The 23293-nt window shown below is 46.9% G+C and overlaps 1 protein-coding gene across 5 annotated transcripts; it reads left to right on the top strand.

Annotated features, from left to right (window-relative positions):
• Window positions 1-3363: 3363 nt before the first annotated feature.
• Window positions 3364-20052, top strand: VPS33B (VPS33B late endosome and lysosome associated; the record flags this gene model as incomplete). Of its 5 annotated transcripts, none has more annotated exons than XM_079700047.1 (23): window positions 3364-3459; window positions 5759-5839; window positions 6197-6258; window positions 7709-7758; window positions 7954-8021; window positions 11478-11523; window positions 12597-12691; window positions 12989-13093; window positions 13494-13590; window positions 13815-13896; window positions 14247-14316; window positions 14618-14704; window positions 14868-14958; window positions 15173-15247; window positions 15495-15559; window positions 15681-15735; window positions 16896-16942; window positions 17539-17671; window positions 18293-18366; window positions 18857-18958; window positions 19114-19189; window positions 19292-19408; window positions 19703-20052. In XM_079700047.1, the coding sequence occupies 23 exons, from the start codon at window positions 3364-3366 to the stop codon at window positions 19780-19782; spliced, it is 1854 nt and encodes a 617-aa protein (XP_079556173.1). In that variant the 3' UTR covers window positions 19783-20052. The 5 variants fall into 5 exon arrangements, with proteins under 5 accessions (XP_079556173.1, XP_079556172.1, XP_079556175.1 ...); XM_079700046.1 differs by having other exon boundaries at window positions 12570-12691; XM_079700049.1 differs by lacking the exon at window positions 5759-5839.
• Between the last annotated feature and the right edge of the window lie 3241 nt (window positions 20053-23293).

Raw genomic sequence — 23293 nt, 5'->3', positions numbered from 1 at the left:
GGGCCATGGGTTCGATCCCTGGTCCTGGAAGATCCCACACAAGCCACAGAGCAACTAAGCCCGTGCAGCACAACGACTGAGCCCACGCACCGCAACTACTGAGCCCGCGTGCCTAGAGCCCCTGCTCCGCAACGAGAGAACCCACCGCAATGAGAAGCCTGCGCACCGCAATGAAGAGTAGCCCATGCTCGCTGCAACTAGAGTAAAGCCTGCGTGCAGCAACGAAGACCCAATGCAGCCAAAAATAAAATAAATTTGTTAAAAAAAATAACTTAGAGGAGCAAGATGCTATTTGACTGCTTAAATATGCATTTCTAACTCCTGCAAATCATTTGTGTCCTTTCCCCAGGGGACTATGAAATATTAGAAGCTTTTATTGCTAGCTTGGATATGTTTTCCATTTACCTCATCCACCACCATCCTAATGCTCACTAGCTTAAATCTTTTGTTTCCATTCTTGTAAATGCTGATCTAAGGCTTGTGCACTTACTAGTTCTTTGTCCCCAGATTTTCACTTGGCTGAGTCCTTGCCATTCAGGCCTCAGGTCAAATGTTACTTTCATAGGCCTTTTCACCCTAGTCTAAAACAGCTCCCTTCATGTTCTATCACCACACCCTGTTTAATTTTCCCTAGTATTTGAGATGTATTACTAATGCATTATTTGTCATCACCCACCTTGCCCCATTAGAAGGTAGATCCCATAAGGGTAGGAGACCTGTACGTGTTCATTGCTGTAGTTCCACTCCCAACATAGATTTCTTCTTTTCTCCCTTTTCTTTTTCGGCTGTGCCACGCAGCAGGTGGGATCTTAGTTCCCCGACCAGGGATCGAACCTGTGCCCCCTGTAGTGGAAGTGCGGAGTCTTAACCACTGGACCGCCAGGGAATTCCCCCAACATAGATTTCAATATTGGTTGAGTGAATGAAGAAATGGCTGGGAAACCTTACACCAATCAGCCAATCCACAATGGCAGAAAGCCCGGCCTTTTACCTTTGCCAGTCTGTGCATCCAGATCTCAGCCAAGAAGGCCTAAACTTCCTGCAGGTTGACCTGTTCCTGCTCTATGCTGACAGTGTGTCTCAGATCCTAACCCACTGTCATTGAGGTGTTTGGGGAAATTGTCCCTTCTCCCCGGCCCCCAATGCCCCATCCCAAGGAAGGAGGCTGGACAGGCGAATGGGGACTCACTCAGCCTGTGTTCCATTGGGTGAGGGTCATAGGACTCCATGGTGCCCTATCCCCAGGCAGTCCTGTTTCATGACACAACAAAGGACTTTGACATCACACTGGATGAGGTGGAGATTTGGGGGTGCAGGTGCAGCATCTGGTGGAAGAGGCAACAGATAACAAGACTGCTCAAGCTGGAATAAAAGCAACTGTGGGTGAAATGGGCACCTCACAGCAACTTGGGGCCAAACTCAGGAGGCTGGCAAACTGTACGACAGAAGGGACTTAAACCCCTGCAAACCGGAGGGGGTATATGTCACTCATCTGTGAAGGGCAGCTTCTACCCTTCTGTGCAGCTGAGATTTGATCTAAGGGGAGGGGGTGAGAGGAAGCTCAGTAAAAAATACTAAGCAAGCTCTTGAAGCCCAGTGTGAGCATAAAACTTTTGTTTTTTTGCTTAATCTTCTATTATAGAAGTTTTCAAACATTCGAAAGTAGAATATTGCAGTGCAATGAACCCCTGTGTACCATCACCCAGCTTCAACATTTAACAAATGGCCAATCTTTCTTCATTGCCCCACAGCTCCCTTTGGCTTATTTTAAAGCAAATCCAAGACATCATATTATTTCATCTGTAAGTACTTCAGTCTGTGTCTCAAAGAGATAGGGGCTCCTTTTTAACATAGACATATAAGCCATTACTATACCTTGAAAGTTTTAGGAATTCCTTATTATCAGCTAATATCCTAATAATATTCTGGTTGATTTCTTTGAATTAGGATCCAAACAAAGTCCACACATTGCAATATTGCATTGTGTTGTTATGTCCCAGAAGTCTTTTATTCTAAAGTAGTTTCCCCTTCCACTTTCTTCTCATTGTCATTTGACAGGTTATTTGACCCATATAATTTTCTGCTTTTTGGACATGGTTGATTTTATCCTTGTGATGTCTTTTATCGTGTTTCCACTATCCTTTGTATTTCCTATGAACTGGTAATTAGATCCTGAGGCTTGATCAGATTTAACATGTGCTTCCCATGCATCTCACCAGGAGATGATGATGTGATGTCATGATTGATTAGTGAGTTCGGGTATTGTCAGCCGGATCTGTCCATTATAATGTCTCTCATAAGCTTTTTTTTTTAAACAAGGTAAATATAGATCTTTACCATGACCCCTGAAAATTCCCTAATTTTCTTCCCAATTTTCATCCCAAAAGTCAATCACTTTTCTGAAATTTTTCACTATAGTTTTTCCTGTTCGAGAACCTGATATAAATGGCATACAGATGCCACTCTCGTGTCTGGCTTCTTTCATTTATTCAGTTATTTTTATTGTATGAATATGCTACAGTTTACCCATTTCCCCACGAAGGGCATTAATGAGTCAAAACTCCGGTATTGAAAGGTCACAGCTGGCGAGACTTGGCTTCCATTGGCTACTAACGCGTTCCTCTTCTCTCCCCTCACACCTGCCCCGCATCTCCACGCGTCTGGCCTCCCGCAGTTCGGAAGCGAGAGAGCTCCCAGCTTGCAGCTAAATTTGTGGAGTAGATTTGATTGACAGCCCAGATCCTCAGTGATCAATGCTCTCCGAATTCCGAGTTGGTTTCGCCGATTTCACCAAGTTCTGAAAATCGAGCAAGTGCCCAACGCTTGCTTGAGTGAGCTAGGAGAATTGGGTGTACCCTTCAAAGTTAGTTTAAGGTATAATTTTTTTTATCACAGGAACACTCGCTTCTGGTCAGGAATGAAACTGAACCTTGACGCGTTGCCGCTCGTTTTCAAATGTCCCTTCCAGGACGCCGTCCTTTTCCGGGTACGCTGAGCGCTGGGCGAGTGCACGGGACTTCCGGGAGGTCTAGGAAGTCGTCGCTCTCTTTGGCAGGAGGCGGGTATCTCTGCAGGTGTAGACCCAGATCCTGCGGACCGGCAGAGTGGACCGGGAGGGGTGGGGTGGGGTGGGGTGGGACAAAGTGGCTGCAGGCCTGAGGCGAGGTTCCCCGAGGCTGCGGTTGTCCGGCCGGGAGGTGGCTCCAGTGTGGCTGAGGAGCGAGGGCCCCTTCGGGGGCTCTTTCGAAGTCCGTGCCCTTACCTGAAGGAGAGCCATCCTGCGCTTACCCTGGGGTGCTGCCGGCCTTCTCAGAGCGGAGGGCGTCCCCCTTCTTCCACCCTGCGGCCCAGGTGACCACTGCCATGGCTTTTCCCCATCGGCCGGATGCCCCAGAGCTGCCTGACTTCTCCATGCTCAAGAGGCTGGCCCGAGACCAGCTCATCTATCTGCTGGAGCAGGTCAGTGCCTGCCACGCTGGGGGCCTTTACTGTATCAACAGCCAGCACTCACTGGATGCATAGTTCTTTCTTACTGAGCTCCCTTGGTCTTGCTCTTGGCCCTTGGTATTGTCCTTGGAGCTTCTGTGGCAGGTCCAAAATGAAGCACTCAGGGAGGAAAACTTGGGACGATCTGGCCAGAGAGTTAATGGAAATCCCCCCCCGCCCTTTTTCATACAGACAAGGGAGACACCACTAGTGCCAGGCATCACTGGGGATGGAAAGATGGTTAAGACAACTTTGTCCTTAGGGTTCTTACGTTCCAGTGGGAGCAGTATGAAACACAAATTACCACACACAGGGTATCATGTGGTGAACGAGTGATAGCTAGAGTGCCTGAAACAATCATTTCTAGCTGGAGTGATCTAGGAGTTTCAGGGGGTTGGAGTGTGAAGATGAGCATATTTTCCTTGGAGATGGGAGAGGATGTTCCAGGCAGATGGACCTGTAGGAGCAAAGTTGAGGAACCAGGGAAGGACAGGCATGTAATACAGAGAAGAGAGGGATGAGAAGTTACACAATAGGCATTAGGCAGCTACTGAAAAATTTTCCCCAATATGTGACATGAAACAATACTTGAAGATGATTCTAATAGCCATAGTGAAGTTGGATAAATGGGCAAAACAAGAAGGCCAGTGAGGAGACCATAGATCAGACTGAAGTAATAAAGGCCCACACAAAATTAGTGGCAGTAGAAATGAAAAGAATTGATGGGTTTTTTTGAGTCAAAGACTCAAAGACATTGATTGGTCGTAAAGGTTAAGGGAGGAGCAAAGCTGAGTTTGACATTTTTAACTTGAGCTAATAAGAAAGTAATGCTATTACTGTAATTTTAATGGATTACGTATATAGTCTTTTGTTTAATGTTCATATTCCCCACTAGATTGGAAGGTCCTTGAGGACAGGGACATACCTATTTTGTTCAACATGTATACCTAGTGAGTACCTAGCTTAGAGTCAGGCACTTAGCATGTGCTTAATAAATATTTGTCACATGAACATTGAATAGAAATGAGAAAAAAATTAGAAAGAGGAACAGTTTTGGTGGGGGAAGTTGAGTAGTTTGGGTTTGGGTAGGATGAAGTTAAGATGCTAGGAGGAAATACTGCTTGTAACATCAGAAGATAGAAAGGTAGAATTGCAGCTAGGATAAAGATGGGGACTTGGGAGAACCTCAGGGGATGTGGGACCATATTTTATTTCTCTGTAATATGTCCTGTAGTGGTAGCACAATGATTGGCACATGAAAGACACCCAACAAATGTCTGAGGAATTGAAAAGAGATGCTAGTTAGAACCACTAGTTCAGGTGAGATCTCCATGAAAGAGAGTAAATGAGACCAAGGATAAAAACTTGTAAATAGAATGACCTGAGGAAGAGCTGCCCACAAGGGTGACTCAACGTGGCCAGAGTGGATTTCTGTGCAGTAATGTCCTCTTCAAACTAACTTCCTCTGTCTTAATTCTTATTAATGGGCACTGCTATTCAGGCTTGAAACCTCAGAATCATCTTTGACTCTTCTTCCCTCCTCACACTTAACTAAACCAGTTGCTGAGTCCTGTGGTTATTTCCTTACACCTGACTTTTTTTTTTTTTTTTTTTGGCGGTACGCGGGCCTCTCACTGTTGTGGCCTCTCCCGTTGCGGAGCACAGGCTCTGGACGTGCAGGCTCAGCAGCCATGGCTCATGGGCCCAGCCGCTCCGCGGCATGTGGGATCTTCCCAGACCAGGGCACGAACCCGTGTCCCCTGCATCGGCAGGTGGACTCTCAACCACTGCGCCACCAGGGAAGCCCGAACATAGGTTATTTTTGTAATTAGAAGAAAAATGCCGTTTAAAGAGACATTTGGCAGTTAGTTGAGGGGCTGGAGGATACACGGTGCGGTTTTGTTTCGTTTGGCTTCGTTCAGCAGGAAATCGATTGGGTTATCAGGAGACGGAGTGGAAGAGGCAGTGCAGTAGAGGAGCAATGATGTAGAACAAGGTCATAGGCGAGCAGGAGGGTTGAGTGACAAGGACTTAACCTTAGAAAGAAGGTGAAATATCTTTCCACTGGTACAGAAAACGAGAAGACAAAATAGGTGAATATGTAGAGAAATGTCAGCTGTGGATATAGGTAATAAATAAGGTGCTGGGGTAGATGAGGTCTAGTGCCCTTCCAACTCAGACTGTGCTTCTGTTAAATGGATGGCTGGATGAGCTGTCAGCCGAGGGAGCTTGTGTGACCTGAGAGTAACCCAAGATACTGTGTCTCCTTCAGCTTCCAGGAAGAAAGGACTTGTTCATTGAGGCCGATCTCATGAGCCCGTTGGATCGAATCGCTAATGTCTCCATCCTAAAGGTACCTGCCCCTTTCCCCACGTGGATCAGGCCCTTCTTTCCTATTAAGCAGTTTTTCTTTTGATGAACAGTACATATTACTGAAGAGTGACCACCCTTAGAGGGTAAATAGGGAATGGCAGAGTTACGGTGACAAGGGGGGATTGATACTCTTTGTATTGTTTTTGAATTGTTTTATTTTGGGGTTTTCTATTGACAGTTTGAGGAAGGTTCAGTGGGATGGTTGTCAGGGAGGTACTTTGACTGCTAGAATTAGTGTAAATAGGAGGGAGCCCTTCCAGAAGACCCCTGTCATTGTATCAGGCTTTGGGTTTCCAAGCACACTTATGTCCATTGTTTTGTTGGATTCTCTCTGTAGCAACATGAAGTAGACAAGCTGTACAAAGTGGAGAACAAGCCAGCCTTCAGCTCCAGTGAACAGTGAGTGTCTGGGAGACTCTGTCTCGGCTCCAAGCTGGAGGAGGTCCCTACACATTTGCCTTTGATCGGTCCTTGGCCGAGATCTGGCACCATGATGTTTGTGACATGGTTCGCTTCCCTCCTCTTTTACAATTTCACCCTTAGGTTATGCTTTAGCCTCTTAATTGGTCTCCTTTTCTGCGGTTTCTCCCTCCCTTGTCCTCTTCTTTAACCCAATCTACCATCTCTAACCAGATTGATTAATCTTTCAAAAATATTTTCACTGGGCTCTGCTGAAGAACCTTCAAGGCTTCCCTTACTTACCGAGTGAGGTCCTCATTGTTCGTCATAGATTTCAAGGCTGCCTCCAGGGAGGCCTCTCACCCCCTTTCCAGCCTGGTCTCTTTCACGTCCCCACTATTCAGCTCGCACTTTTGCGTGCTTCCAAGCTCTGCACACGTACCTCCGTGTTTTTGGCCACTCCACCCACTCTGCCTGAAATTCTCTCCTCTCCTCACTGTTCTTGCGACAAATATCCAGCCTTCAGAATCCAGCCCCCCCTCCTCCACGCAGCTCTCAGTTGCCATTCCGGGGTGATTTTCTCCTCCTCTGGATTTGCGTGGGGTTCAGTGTTTGTCCTGTTCACCTGGTACACAGTCACATCCTGCCTGTTGTCTGGTGTTTGTTTTTATTTTTAATACTTCTCAATTTAAGTAACGTACATGCTCCCTTAGAGGAGAAAATTCTAGATACATGGAGAATACATCCATGAACCCCAGTTTGAAAAACACTATTTTATATACTTTCTTGTATTGTTTTTTAACACTTGATTGTTAATATACTCCATACATATGTGCGTCTTATTTTGCCCAATATACTGTAAATTATTTGAGAGCAGGAACTCCTGGGTCCACCATAAGGCCAATAAGTGCCCCCAGCCCACCATGATATACCTGTTTTATCGAGAGGAGTCTTGTGTGTGTGTGTGTGTGTGTGTGTGTGTGTGTGTGTTTAAACTCTTAATTATATACTCATATTTTTAAAAAATTTTTATTTATTTATTTGTTTGGTTGCACCAGGTCTTAGTTGCGGGAGGCGGGCTCCTTAGTTGCGGGAGGCGGGCTCCTTAGTTGCAGCAGGCGGGCTCCTTAGCTGCAGCTCCAGGACTCCTTAGTTGTGGCATGCTAACTCTTAGTTGCAGCATGCACGTGGGATCTAGTTCCCTGACCAGGGATTGAACCTGGGCCCCCTGCATTGGGAGTGCAGAGTCTTATCCACTGCGCCACCAGGGAAGTCCTGGATCTTGTGTGTTTGGTATGTGATGAGCCAAAAGAGCTGGCAGGGCTTTGGCTGGGGTGAGAACTGTAGCAAATGGTGAAGGAGTTGGCATTGTTTAAGTTTCTTCTAAGCTGCTATCACCAACTTCATGATTTTTCTTCACTGAGGTTTTTTTCCCCCTTCTCTCCAATAGATTGTGCTTCTTGGTCAGACCTCGCATCAAGAATATGCGGTACATTGCCAGTGAGTGTGCCATGGTGTTCATTATAACTAAGACCTGGGAAAGGGTGGGAAGATCTAAGGACCTTGACCATAAGAACCCTTTAATAAGAAAAGAATTGTTTGGGTAGGCCATACTCCTCGTGGAGGCTCTCTGCTTCCTTGCTTCTAGTCTAACAAAGGTCCATGGCTTTCGAGTTGCATCCTTTCTGTCTGTAGATCTTGTCAATGCTGACAAAATGGCTGGCCGAACTCGGAAATACAAAGTGATCTTCAGTCCTCAGAAGGTGAGTTTGGACCCTGGTGGAAATGACATAGGGTAGAACAGGATTCGGGACTAGGAAGGGGTAAGGGGCCAACACTATATAGCTGTATCTCCCTCAAAGCAAATTATAGGTGACTGAGCAAAATACCTGTCACTGTCTTTTTATTAAGGTAGCAGAGAGTCTGTCATCAAATTGCCCTGAATATAGATTGTACAGTTGTGAGAGGTGTCCTCTACATAGATTTCTTTAAGTGAAAATATTGACATTTTTGAAGTAGAGCCTGCTATGTATCCCTTCTAACACCAGTTCCTATATAGTAATGGTGCACAATGTTATGGCTTTTCAATGACTTTCTCCCTATATCCCTTTAATAACAAACACAATAAATCTTCACCCCCCACCCCATGCTCATCGAAGGCATGTGGCTGGGCTGCCCTTGGGTTATCAGAACCATACCAGTGTACTTTGGAAGAGGTTTTTCTTACACAGGGTGCAGTAAAATGGTCTCTAAGCTTGGAGCAGCTGAGGGAACTGAAGCCCACAGTCACATAGTGAATTAGCATAGCCAGGCTAGGTTTCTTCCATCTTTACCTCAATAACTGCAGTAAGTGTTAGGTGATCTGTCATAGTATCTCCATTTCTCGATTCCATCAAGCTCCCCTGTCATCCCCACATCAATGGGGTGCATTGTAGGTACATCCTCAACCTGATCGATTGGGAGGAATGATGTACCAGGTCTATACATTGCCCGTCGTAGGACTATACAGTTACACCAAGTAGTGCATGCCACACTTAGAGCAGGTAGAAATTAAAGTTGAAAGGACAGGGATTTATTCCTTTGCAGTTTTCCCAAGAAAATTCTAAAGAAAATAGAAGCAGTAGGTAAGACTAAAGACACTGAAGCCAAACTGTCTGGCTGTGAATCCATGCTTTAGTACCTATTACCTGTGTGATCTTGGATAAGTTACTTAACTGCTCTGTGTCTCAGTTTTCTCATCTGTAAAATGGAGTTGATAATAGTACTTATCTCTTTTAAGTGAGATGACTTTCAGTTTCTATTAAGAAGTCTAGAGGAATCATAGGCTTATATTGTTTTCTCATCATTTAAAAGGAATAAGAGGAAAGAATCAATGATCTTCCTTTGAAGATCATTTGAAGATTGATAGCACAGTCTTACAGCTATTAATCCTGTTTAGGAATACAAATATATCAAGTGTAGCATATTACCAGGGCAAGAAAATTATTGAGTAAAATAACAGATCAGAATTAGAGGTTACTTTTGAATGTTATTAAAGGAGCTATAGCAATAATCTCTAGTTTTTGGAGTCTTACAAAACCCTTTTTTTCAAATTATACTTCCAAGGACAGATTTGTTTAAACAGGGAATAGAACAAGTTGGTAACAGTTTCAAATAATGCTACAAGCCTCCATATCACACAGAAAAAGAAAATTGATATTTTTATGAATTTTTTCTTTCTAACACCCTATCTGATCAAATTATTTGATCTAATTTTCCATCATAGGACGATGTCTTCCTTAGTAGCTGTAGGGAAGAGGAAATCTGTCTCTCTTCCTGAGACTCACTTTGTTAACTATGAAGATTGGCAGTTTTCAAACTGGGCTATGGAATTCAATTAGTTAGCATTAAAAGTAGGTCCATAGGGACTTCCCTGGTGGTCCAGTGGTTAAGACTCCTTGCTTCCTCTGCAGGGAACACAGGTTCGATCCCTGGTTGGGGAACTAAGATCCCACATGCTGCATGCTGCGTGGCATGGCCAAAAAAAAGGCCTATAGGATTTCAGTTTTACTGCCATAAATGAATGAGGGATGAATAGGACTCTTCTGTAAAACTGTAAAATAAGGCAAACCTAGCATTAAGCTTCCACACCTCATAGAGTAATTATGAGGATCAAGAGAGGTAATGCTTTTAAAACACTGACAACAATGCCTAGTACATGTGAAACAAATAATACACATCCACGATTATTATTGTCATCATCATTATCAGACAGAAGTGCCCTCAACTTTCTTCCTCATTACCTCCAAATATTTCACCCTTTTCCCACCTGTCTCAAAGGAGCATGAGGGAATTCCCTGGTGGTTCAGTGGTTAGCACTCTGCGCTTTCACTGACAAGGGTATGGGTTCAGTCCCTGGTTGGGGAACTAAGATCCCCACAAGCCATGCAGCATGGCCAAAAAAACATATAAAAAATAAATAATTTACAAAAAATAAAAAAGGAGGACGAGACACTGGCCTTTCCCCATCTAAGCAGAGGCTCACCTGTGTTCTTGGCTCCATCCCTGCCTGCTTTCTCCACTCTCTTGCTTCATCAGGTAGACTCTTTTATATCTTCAACCGTATCTATCCCTTGTAAACAGTTCTGTCTCCTCATCTCTTGTCCCTGACAGCGACTCTCCCTTAATTTGTGGCCAGACTGAAGAATTATCTGCTGCCACTGCTTCTGCTTCCCCACATCCACCTTCACCTTTTTTTTTTTTGCGGTACGCAGGCCTCTCACTGTTGTGGCCTCTCCCGTTGTGGAGCATGGGCTCCGGACGCGCAGGCTCAGCGGCCATGGCTCACGGGCCTAGCCACTCCGCGGCATGTGGGATCTTCCTGGACCAGGGCACGAACCCGTGTCCCCTGCATTGGCAGGTGGACTCTCAACCACTGCGCCACCAGGGAAGACCCCGCCTTCACCTTTTAATCTAGTCGCCTAAGATCTCCGTTGTCAAATCCAGTGATGTCTATGTCATGCTCTTCCTACTTAACTTCTCTGGCATTTGAGACTGTTGCCCATTCTTCCTTGAAACTCTGCCTTTAGAGGTGCTATTTAGGGGTGCTGTTTTCTCCTAGTCTCACCTCTCTTATGTATTCTTTCTCGGTCTTCTCTGCCCGGTCTTGGACTGTGCACCCTTTTAATTTTGGTTCCATAGAGTCCTGTCCTAAGCTGTCTTCTCTCTGTGTGTTCTTTTGGACAAGCTATCCACTTTAAATGCAGTGTATGTGCCTTTAACCCCCAAGGCTGTCTGTCCAGACCTCCCTCGGTGTCTGCAGAGGTCCCATGGACATGTCCTAACCAGAACTCTATCCCTGCTCTCTCCACACCAGTGCTTTTTACCTCCACCTGCTCCTCCTCCTCTGTTTCTGTAGCACTGTCACGCCCGGCTTCCCGTCTCTGCCTGCAGAGACCCACCCTTCCATGACAGCTGAATACCTTCTCCTTTGTAAAGCTTTTCCAGTCAATCAGGGAGAAAAAAGCAATTGACTTAATAAATGAATGAAATGGCTGAAAAGGAAACAAAGCGTTGGGCCAATGATTCCAGTGGTCCTTTCTAGATCTAAGAGTCTGGGTTCTCTTGTCTTTTTCACTGGGTTCAATAAGTGTGGTCCTCATCAGTGACCACAGAGGAACTCCAGAGAAATGGAAAGAATGGAGGAGGGGGTTACTAATCAGCTTCCCTTTCTCTTTCAGTTTTATGCGTGCGAGATGGTGCTTGAGGAAGAGGGCATCTATGGAGGTGAGAAGAGACGGATATGAGTGGAAAGGGGAAGGACGTGTGGAAGAAGGCCGTGATGGTTGTTCCCCGTCCCCATCTCCTCCTTTTCCCTGCCTCATTCCTGTTGGCCTGGCAGGAGGAGAGGGTCCTGAGAATGGGAAGGAAGACCCCAAATTAGAATACTAGTGGGGCTATAGTTGAAAATCACCGATGCTGTCTTCTTACCTCCCAAGACTCCCACAAGCAAAACTCGTGCCTTCCCTCCTGTGTGTATTCCTCACTCCATCCTCCGTGCAACACAAACCTGGTCACCGTCCTCCCTACTGGAAATCCTGCAGTGGCTCAGAATAAAGCCCAGGATCCTCAGCACGGCCTCCTGCGCCTCTACAGTCTGGCCCCTTCCTGGCCCTTTAGCCTCATCACGTGCCGCTCCTCTCTCCTGACTCACTACCCTCCAGCCATGGGGACTTCACACACCTGTTCTTGTTGCCTAGAATATTCCTCACCCTACAGCTTTTTGCCTACCCAAATCATCCTCAAATTCTAAGCCAAATGTCTCTTCTTTAGGGAAGTCTTTCCTGTACCTGTAGTTGAGGTTAGATCCCTGAAATATTTGTGCTCATAGGTTGCTGTTTTACTTCTTTGGAGCATATAACTGTAGTTAAATTTGTCTGGTGTGTACTCTCTCACTACCTGGTCAGCTCCAGAAGTCAGGAGCATGTCCATTCTGTTTACCACCATGTCCCCAGTATTTAGCCTAGCACCGTACATATGTGGCTCTCCATCAGTATTTGTCCAGTAATGCATAAATGAAGGAGTGTTTCATCAGCACTTTTGGTCGGCACTCTAATGAAAACACACCACTGATCCCACTGTATTGCAGGCTGTTACGTACATGTCTCCTTTACTTATCAGCCTGTAAGCCCCTTCCAGGCAGAGACTGTATCTTATTCATCTCTGAGCATCCCATGCTCAGTGCAGTACCTGGCGTGTGGCAGTCACTCAGGAGTTTTTGCATGGCTGTAGTGGAGCTTCCCTCTTAATGTGGAGCCACGTGCCTTTGGCAGGGAGGCTGATGCTCTCTGTACCCACAGATGTGAGCTGTGACGAATGGGCCTTCTCTTTGTTGCCTCTTGATGTGGATCTGTTGAGCATGGAACTACCAGAATTTTTCAGGGACTACTTCCTGGTAAATGCAGGGCCCTTGGGTCTTGGCGTCAAGGAGTCGGGACAGTCATGGGGTCCTGTGGGCTAGAAATATGGATTCAACCTTCATCCAACTCATAATTTATCATGAGTGATAGTAATTTGGAGACGGAATACCACTGCTTGAGGTTCATGGGGCTTCCTTTGGGGCCAATGAAAATGGACTTTTGCAAGCGTTGCCCAGACCCTGCCTTTCTGCTCAGGGCTTCTAGACCTATCCACTTTCCAGATGGATCTGTCAGGTTGATCCATATCTTTGTGGCCCATGTGGTCCCTGCAGGAAGGAGATCAGTGTTGGATCAACACTGTGGCACAGGCCTTGCACCTCCTCAGCACGCTCTATGGACCCTTCCCTAACTGCTATGGAATTGGCAGGTGTGCTAAGGTGAGCAGTTCTGTGTCCTGATAGCCCCTATTCACTTGTTTTCTAACCACCAAGGATTGTTCATGGGCATCTGGGATGTGAGCTATATTCTTTACCTTGCTTTTATTGCTCCAGAGTAGGTCCCCAGAGGGGAGAACTTGTGTAGCTAACAGAATGGCAAGAGCCCAGGACCTCTGGGTAGCATCCCTAAATCTTTGTGGGCAGAAAGACTCCTTCACTGGTGTGGGGCAGGATGGGGAGGGCTAGGAACAGGTGGGAGTAGAAGAGGTAATATTGTTAATAATTAGCTCCTCTCTTGGGGTCAAGGAGAAGGATCACATGGAAAGGGGTTGGGTTCTGTAGGCATGGGGCTGCACAAGGGACCTGGACATAAGATTGCAAATGTCTTGGGCCCTGGCAGATGTCACATGAATTGTGGAGGAAACTGGAAGAGGAGGAGGATGGTGAAACCAAGGGCCGAAGGCCAGAGATTGGACATGTCTTTCTCCTGGACAGAGGTGAAGTATGCTCAGCACTCCTCTCATCTCTCGACCCTAGAAGATACGGGAATATGGGAAACATGGTGGCACAGCTGGGATCCTCAAGTTGAGGCTGTGAGTGCCAGCTTTGACTGGGGGCGTGGGCACTTGGGCCCCATGGAAGGCACTTGAGCGGATACTGAGCAAACTGGGTGGGAGGCTGCATCGGGGAAGACCCTCACGGTCGGGGATCTCGGTTTCAGACGTGGACTTTGTGACGGCACTTTGCTCCCAGGTGGTTTACGAGGGCCTGGTGGATGACACCTTCCGCGTCAAGTGTGGTAAGTGGCATCTCGGCAAGACGGAGGGGTCCTCATCTCCTGGGGCTTCCCACGGTGAGGGTGCAGGACTTGTGGGAGAGACCCAGGCTTGGAGTGAACTGCTGCCTTCCAAATAGTTTGGGGGAACGTTTAAATCTTTTTTTTTTTTTTTTTTGGCGACACTCCGTGGCTTGTGGGATCTTAGTTCCCTGACCAGGGATGGAACCTGGGCCCCTGGCATTGGAAGCTCAGAGTCCTAACCACTGGACCACCAGGGAAATCCCTGGGGGAACTTTAATGGCAGTTCCGGAAAGGGAGGGGAAGGAGGGACTCATCAGAGATCCTCATAGCTGTTTCCTCTGCTCTCAAAGGGAGTGTTGACTTTGGCCCAGAAGTCACATCCTCTGACAAGAGTCTGAAGGTGCTGCTCAACGCCGAGGACAAGGTGAGCACATGGGTGGCAGCAGAGGATTTCCCCAGGGCCACTGCCACCATGACGCTGTGGGCCCCGGCTCTGGGAGGAGAGGCCGAGTGCCCAGGAGAGAGGGACACCTTGCCAGTTAAGAGCACAACCCAGAGCACATAGCAGGGATTTGACATGTCCTTACTGATACCAGCTCAGCTTTCTTTGTACTTCTGCTAGAATAGCTGAGCCCTCTCCCTGTGCTGTTGTTACCCCGATGAGGCAGGAAGGAACGAGGTATGCGTCTGTGTAGTAATTTGTTCCTGTCTTATTCCCCTTGCAGGTGTTTAATGAGATTCGTAACGAGCACTTCTCCAATGTCTTTGGCTTCTTGAGCCAGAAGGCCCGGAACTTGCAGGCCCAGTATGACGTGAGGCTCCCAGCCTGGGTCCTCTGTCTGTTTCCTCAGTGGCTCCCCAGGCTGCTGCCCTTTGGCTCCCCTTCTGATGCTACAGTGGGTGGGAACTGAGGGAGGGTAGTGTTTGCTCACATCTGAGGGCAGAGGGGCTGACCTCATGGGAATGTCCCCACAGCGCCGGAGAGGCATGGACATCAAGCAGATGAAGAACTTCGTGTCCCAGGAGCTCAAGGGACTGAAGCAGGAGCACCGCCTGCTGAGTCTCCGTAGGTTTCAGTTTGAGGGTAGGGCAAGGGGAAGCCTGCAGAGGAGATCTGGGCGGAGATCCCTGTTCATTTGGAAAATAGTGCCCTTCTTTGGTCTAAAGTGGAAAGAAATGCTCCTGCACTTTGCCTTAAGAGGTCCTTATTCTTCTGGACAATAAAGAGACATTCTTCCAGAACCAGGAATATGTCAGCTCCCCTTTTGTCCTGTCTGCAGATATCGGGGCCTGTGAATCCATCATGAAGAAGAAAACCAAGCAGGACTTCCAGGAGCTCATCAAGACTGAGCATGGTGACTTGGCTACTTCTCCTGCTTCTGCTTCCCTGGCTCCCAGCCCCAGCCCTCCCTGAAAAGATGCCCTCTGGCTCTTTCCAGCTGACACTGGCTGTGTGGAATGTTGGTTCCTGCTAGAAGCCCTGGGGCCCCCTTAACCCACCCCAAGGATGAAGAAAGAGATGGGGAGACAGACGCCCATTAGCATAGATGGCAACAGCTGAGCCGCTCCCCCAGTAACAGGCTCTCCTCTGATTATTTGCAGCGCTGCTGGAGGGCTTCAGCATCCGTGAGAGCACCAACTACATTGAAGAGCACATAGACCGGCAGGTGAGGTGGGAAGGGGGGAGATATTGGGAACAGCGTTTAGAGGTGGGGCTCAAGCGGAAGCAAGAGGAGAGAGCGTGTGTTATGAAACTTGAATTCTCCTTGACTCTTTCTTCCTGTGCAGGTGTCACCCATAGAAAGCCTTCGCCTCATGTGCCTTTTGTCCATCACTGAGAACGGTGAGCCCCAGGGACCAAAGACGCCAGATTGAAAAGCTGTAACTTAAGGATAGTTCCCTGTAATCTTGTGGATTCTTTCCCCTGTAAAATAAAGCAGCTTTTGTTTTGGGTGAAACATCCCCAGATCATAAGGTAATTTATTGTTCCAGCCCTAAACAGGACCACATCCACCCTCCCCAACGCCCCCGGCACACGGCCTGTCCCATCGTAGGACTGCAGAGAGGTAGAGCTGAACGGCATTTCTCCCATCATTCCATCTGGCCTCCTACCCGCAACAAGATTTCATAATCAAGATACAGTCCAGGAAAAACCAATTTCATAAACATTATAAAAGCTCAGATTCTGAAACCTTTCATGGCAACTTGTTATGAGAGTTGAAGTCTTCCAGTTGGCAAATATTCTTTTATTTTATTTTTTTTTTTGCGGTACATGGGCCTCTCACTGTTGTGGCCTCTCCCGTTGCGGAGCACAGGCTCCGGACGCACAGGCTCAGCTGCCGTGGCTCACGGGCCCAGCCGCTCCGCGGCATGTGGGATCTCCCCGGACTGGGATACGAACCTGTGTCCCCTGCATCGGCAGGCGGACTCTCAACCACTGCGCCACCAGGGAAGCCCAGCAAATGTTCTTTAAGGTTGCTTTCTACCCAAAGACGTTACTTGCTTATTCTAAATCCCCTTCATTGTAGTTGGAAGTCCATTTCTTCTTACCTCTGTGGAGAAAAACATCTAAGACTGCACTTTGGGAACTCCTTAGAACACTTTTCCTATTCCCCACTAGCTGTTGAGCAGTTCCCCAGAAAACTGGCCCATAGCCAGGGAGAAATGCACGGGAAGGCCCTTGTCCTCCCTCCTGCCGCATCCCACCCCCCACTACGGATTAGATTAGCTTTCGTTTCGGTGTCCCTTCCTCGGGGCTCTTCCTTGGAACTCACAGATCCAGGCTATATCTTTCAAAAAGCAAGCTTAAATGTAGGAGTCAATTTAGAATCAACTGCCATGGGATGCAAGGTTAACGTTATGCACTGACTCCTTCCTTCTGACTAGGGTTTTTTTTTTTTTGGTGGGGGGACGAGGGTTGGTTGGTTGGTTGGTTGGTTGGTTTGTATGTACACTTCAGGGCACCTCAACTGGCTCATGAACCTTTCTCTTCCTTACCCTCAGGTTTGATCCCCAAGGATTACCGATCCCTGAAAACCCAGTATCTGCAGGTAAGGCCAGGAGACTGTGTTCTTGAGGGAACTTGGTGGAGGGAGGTCATTGGACATTTTCGAAAGAGGCAAAAGAAGAAACAGTCCCTTTCCTGTCCCCATCACCCTCCTGTTCCCATGCGGCCTCCCTCTCAGAGGTTGTGGGGATGGTCACCTTTCAGCACGCAGAGACCCTTCCCACTACCCTTGTTTCACTCTCCTCCCCTCTTATGTGGCCAGTGCGGGGGGAATTTGAACAATTCAGCTGTTGGACCCAGTGGTGAGTTCTTACTCCTGGATTCTCTCTCCCTTTATTTAGCACCTTGCGAGGCGTCAATACACCTTTCCTTCCAGATCCTTCTCAAGTCCTACCTCCTCTGTGAAGCCTTCCCCACCTCCTTACATCGATAGCTTTCTGTGCTCTTTAATTGTTCCATGCTGCTTTTATTCTTTGTTTGGCATTTGGTGATTTCTGATATGAAAATCTTCCCCACAAACAAGTGTGCACTGTTCAGGACACAGAGTGCAAAATCCTCCTCTCCCCCACCTCCATATCACCTAACAGTGCTAGGCCCTTGGTGGATGCTGGGTAGAGAGCTGAATTGCATTTTCTTCAGAGCTATGGCCCCGAGCACCTGCTAACCTTCTCCAATCTGCGGCGAGCTGGGCTCCTAACGGAGCAGGCCCCGGGGGACACCCTCACAGCTGTGGAGAGTAAAGTGAGCAAGCTGGTGACGGACAAGGCTGCAGGTGAGCAGGGAGTGCAGGTAACCCCTTTCACCCTCCTCGGCTGTTGTTGCCTCTTCTCTCAATAGGCAGAGCACCCTGGTGGGGAGAGAATGAGCTGGGGAAGGAGAAAGTGATTCCTTACTGTTACTGTCCTTACTGCCACTACTTCTGCTTGTAAGAGCAGCTTCCAGTTACTGAACACTGACATGCTAAGCCTTTTAGATACATTTTCTCATTTAATCCTCACAAAGTTTCTATGTGGTAAGTTTTATTACCTCCATTTTACACATGAGGAAACCGAGGCTTAGGGAGGTTAAGTGACTTCTTCAGGGCCCCTTAGTAAATCAGATTTAACTCCAAAGGCCGTACACTTAACCAGTAAACTAGGATCACCCTGTAGATTGCATTTAGTAGAGGGCTGGTACCCTGTAGGAGGAGGAAGACTGCGGGTGGGAGAAGGGTGGTGATTGTCTTAATCAGTTCCAGGGAACTGTAGGTGAACGGCTTCAAGGGGGATCCTCAGATGTGATAGGTCCTGCTATTTGAGAAGAGGGGGTCCTGTCATTTCCTGAGTGGTATCACCTGCGGCAGCATCCTTAATCCATAAACCTTAGATGAAACCAGCGCAGATTTCTTTCCCAGGAAAGATTACTGATGCCTTCAGTTCTCTGGCCAAGAGGAGCAATTTCCGCGCCATCAGCAAGAAGCTGAATTTGGTATGTAGAGCAGGGGTGGACAGGGGAGGCAGTGGGGTTAGTCTTTCGTGAAGTACTTTGAACCCACAAAAACCTGTCATTTTGTTTTTATAAAGATCCTTTTGTGTGGTAGCATTATGGCATGAGCTTAATATTGAGACAAGGCACAAAGTTTCATTCATTTAATAAACATGTAACTCACACCTACCAATGTCAGAGAATACACTAAGTGCTGCTTCAGTGACAGACATGTCCCATGTCGCTGAAGGGTCAGAAGGGGTCCCTCTTTCCAGCAAGCATGGAAACTCATTCAAGAGAATCAGCAGGCACTGAACAGCTTTCATCTTTGGTTATGGATTCTTTTTTTTTTTTTTTCCTCCAAGGCTATTGCTGGTTCTCACTTTAGTTGAAGTAAGAACTGTTCTTAGGGGTATGCCGCTTTTCTCTGACCCTGTAAAGGACTGGAGGGCTGAGTGGTCACTTGCCTCATACAGTCCCCTTTGCCCTCTAGATCCCACGTGTGGATGGCGAGTATGATCTGAAAGTGCCACGTGACATGGCATATGTGTTCAGTGGTGCTTACGTGCCCCTCAGCTGCCGAATCATCGAGCAGGTGAGAACGAGTGGCTCGCTCCTGTTCATATTTCATGCTCTCTGCTTTCTCTTAGTCCCTGGCCTGGCCCAACTTTTAACTTACCTGAGGGACTAGCAAGAAATGTAACAGTCTGGCTGCTGCTAGACTTGAAACTAGCGCTTGTGCCTTCCCAGGTGCTGGAGCGGCAAAGCTGGCAGGGCCTGGACGAAGTGGTGCGGCTTCTCAACTGCAGTGAGCTGGCATTCACAGGTGCGTGGCCTTGCCCAGTGGGGGCGGGGTGAAATGAGAGGAGGGCTGGATGCATCATCCAGTAGTGCCGGTGAAGAGCTGAGTTTGGTCTGCTCTTTGCAGACATGACCAAGGAAGACAAGGCTTCCAGTGAGTCCCTGCGCCTCATCTTGGTGGTGTTCTTGGGTGGTTGCACATTCTCTGAGATCTCAGCCCTCCGGTTCCTGGGCAGAGAGAAAGGTGAGATCAGGCTTCCGCGGGATCTGGGGGACAAAGGGCAGCCCTCAGGAAGGCTTCTTTACTGGCCTCTGGGTACCACTTGCTGCCATCTTGCTGTGGGCTGAATAGCAGGAAGCCCAGTTCCACCAAGCATGGCAAGTTGCTGTGCCCAGGAGCATGGCACTGACCCATCTATGACTATAAACTGGTGCTCTGACCCAGCCAGGGCCGTGGAACTGGAGGGGCTTGACATGGCTGGTGTTAGGGGCTTAAATCTGCTCTCAGTCATGTATGGTGGTGCTTTTGACTCCTTAGGGTACAGGTTCATTTTTCTGACGACAGCAGTCACCAACAGCGCTCGCCTTATGGAGGCCATGAGTGAGGTGAAAGCCTGAACTTTTCCCGGCCAGTGTTGATGTCTTCCCTGGACATGTTCCTCAGTGGGATGCAGGAGTTTGAATCCCAGCTGCTAATAAAATGTCTACCAACTATGCTCCTAAGAGCCGGGGAGCAGGGAACTTATTTGGATTTAGAGAACATATCTGAGGAGAGAGTTCACTTCCTGCCCCCAGGATATTTCTTTTTTGTTGATGAAGTACAGCCCATGCTGATGAGATAAGGAGGAAGAGGATCTTTTGCTAAATCCTGTTTGAGTATCATTGTAAATAAAGCCTCTACTCTCAATGTATCAGTATTATGTTTAGTTCTAGACAGGCACTTCCATGTTTACTGGTGAAGCAGAGGGGGCTTTACATAGGGGCTTCCTGTACTCTACGGCCCGGACTGGGTAGTAGCTCTGGGCCTGGTCTGGTTCTTCCTTGAAACTTGCACTGTACTGGACTTTCCTCAACCATAAAATGAGGATTAGTTAGATGATCAGTACCAGTTAGATGATTGCACCCTTCCAATTCTAAAATTCTGTGGTTCATTACACTTTAGAAAAAATGAGCTTGCTATTGTTTTAACTTAAGGAGTCGCTTGAATTTTAAGCCTTTTGTTTCTTATTGCAGAATGAAAGATTGTGTCCCTTGTTAGAGCAATTTCAGGCATTGGCAAACTGTGCTCCTGTAAAGGTTACCAGTGCCCTCCTAAGTGCTGATTCTAGTGACCTTTCTTTCCCTTGACCCTTTAAACATTGTGAGCACTAACCACATCTGTTAGTGGTCGTCTTCTAAGTTGATCTCACTGGTGATCCCCTTTACTTTCTTGTAATTCTCATATTCAGCTTCCATGACACACTTTTTTGTCCTCCTGCGTTCTCCTAGGCTGCACTTCCATCTCCTTTGGTTCCTCTCTCTGTGTATCCTCCTTTGTTTCATCTCCTGTCTCTGTCCTTTATTGTTATCCACGTGCCCATCCCAAACTTTTGTCTCACTCACTGCTGAGATTCATGCGATTATTTACAACCTGGTCGTTCCATGGGCAGTTCACACTCAGCATGTCAAAAATAAACTCTCACGCTGAACCTCGTGTCCCCGCTTGGGATCCCTAAATCTGCTCCTCTTCCTCTGTTTCCTTAATTGACATTCTCATCATCTACCCAAGTTTTGTTCATGCAAGAAATTATATCCTTGGGACTTCCCTGGTGGTCCAGTGGTTAAGACTCCGTGCTCCCAATGCAGGGGACCCGAGTTCAATCCCTGGTCAGGGAACTGGATCCCACATGCATGCCACAACTGAGAGTTCGAATGCCACAACTAAAGATCCCACATGCGGCAACAAAGATCCCGCGTGCCGCTACTAAGACCCAGTGCAGCCAAATAAATAAAATTTTAAAAATTAAAAGAAGAAAAAGAAATTATATCTTTGACCTCAGATATTTTTCTTTTTATCCCCCACATTCAGCTGGTCCCCTTACCCATTATTTCTAAATGCTTCTGGTTCATCTTCTCACCATCCCCATGGCAGAGGTACTTGTTTTTGGCCTGGGCTTTTGCAAAACTGTCCCTCCCAAGCTCTGCCTCCTATCTGTTGCCCAATCCACAGTGCTGCCACGTCTTTTTTTTTAAATTGGGGTATAGTTCTTTTACAATGTTGTCTTAGTTTCTACTGTACAGCGGAGTTCCCTGTGCTATACATCAGGTTCTCATCAGTTGCCTATTTTATACATATTAGTGTATATATGTCAGTCCCGATTTCCCAATTCATCCCACCCTCGGTGTCCATACATTTGTTCTCTACGTCTGTGTCTCTGTTTCTGCCTTGCATGCCACTTCTTAAAAGAAAGATCCAAACCTGTGGTGTTGGATCATCAAAAGTATTCTTTCCATAGGAGAATGATAATGCTGTGAGTGCAAATTCCAAGGAAAATGCAGTACCGCAAGTATCTAGCTAGAATCTTGACAGTGCTAAGTCAAGCTAGTGTGCAAGATCAAAGACACTGCTGACAGGGCTGTTAGTTTGTAGAAAGAATATGTGGCAGTCAGAAAAAATTCTATGGCCAAATGAATAAACAGTGGCAGTGCATTCTAGAACAGTGCTGTTCACTAGAAATATAAAATGATCCTTTTTTATACACATTACAGAGTGTTTTACATGCTGAGTATGTGCTCTGAATTGATATCTTCCAACGGTTCTATGACCGTTGACCACGGGATCTTTGTTAGCTTCAGAATTACAGTGTAAAGCACATTATAACAAAATCATCTTATCTCTGGATACTTACAACCGTGGCCCTGGGAACCTGTCTGAAGATCACAACTTTTTGAAGCTTTCTGGAAAACTCTCAGGTTAATCAACAAAGAGTGCAAGTAAATTTAAAAAGTGGTGCCTGCAGGCCACACACTAGTGCAGATGTTTGGCACGCTGCTCATGAGTTAAAGGATGTTGAAAGCACCAATGAAGTTTTTCCGAAAGTGAGAAAAACACAGTCCGGAAGGTGAAGCAAACAGGCATCCTTTACTTTTCCTTCATGGAAAAGACAAATGAAGAGAATTCACAGAAGTTACAGTTGACCAATACACATGGGGAAAATGTGCAATTTCAGCTATAATCAAGCAAATATGAATCAAACAAGGAAATGCCACTTTTTGCCTAGCAAAGAGGTTTAAAAGGACAGTAGTACTCCATACTGCTGAGGGTGAGGAGGGTACTCTTCCAGTGAGGCTTCCTTGGTGGTGAGGGCAAATTAATAAATACAGCCTGTCTGAAGAGGGAGCATAAAGTAATTACACTTCTAGGAACCAACCCTAAGAAAATAATGCAAAATGCAAAGATTTAGGTATGAAGACATTTATTTGTACAAAGTACAACCTAAATATCCATCGATGGCAAAGTAGTTGAATTATGAATCTACACGCTAATATATTACACAACCATGAAAAAAGGAAAAAGTGATGTATAAGCATTAAGGCATGTAGCAAGGATACAAAAGTACTTTGTCGATTTTGAGTTTTTAAATTTTTATATAACAATTATATAAATCCAGGTAATTTGAAAGAAAACCACGATCCAGGTAATTTCCATTCATTTACCAGTCTTTACTTGGGCAAGTCACTCAGACCTTTTTGAGACAGTTCCCTTTGTAGAATGGCGAAAATACCTAGCGGGATGGTTGGGGAGATTAAATGGGATCACTTGTCTAGAAAGGTACCAGGACGGTGAGCAGGGTTCAGTGTCCGTCCCTTCCCTTTCCCTTTAAGTCATGGTTTCCTACATGTGGGGAAATTGCTCGGTCCCCAGGCTTGCTGCCTGAATGAGCAAGGGAAACAAATTACGGCGCCAGGCTTTTCTGTTAATCCCTCTCATGTCACCCCGCCGGCTGAGGGCGGCAAAGCCGTTTACGCGCTACGTCGGGGAGATCCAGACACCGGGCGGTCTGTGGGCGGCGACGCGCACTTCGAATCAAAACCGCGCCGGGGCCGGGCGGAACTCCGAGGAGGTTGCCGGCACGCGACGATTGGACGT

This window comes from Hyperoodon ampullatus, assembly GCF_949752795.1.
Source record: "Hyperoodon ampullatus genome assembly, chromosome: 3".
NCBI classification, from domain to species: domain Eukaryota; kingdom Metazoa; phylum Chordata; class Mammalia; order Artiodactyla; family Ziphiidae; genus Hyperoodon; species Hyperoodon ampullatus.
The sequence above is the reverse complement of the archived record's forward strand: the minus strand, read 5'-3'. Positions and strand labels throughout refer to the sequence as shown.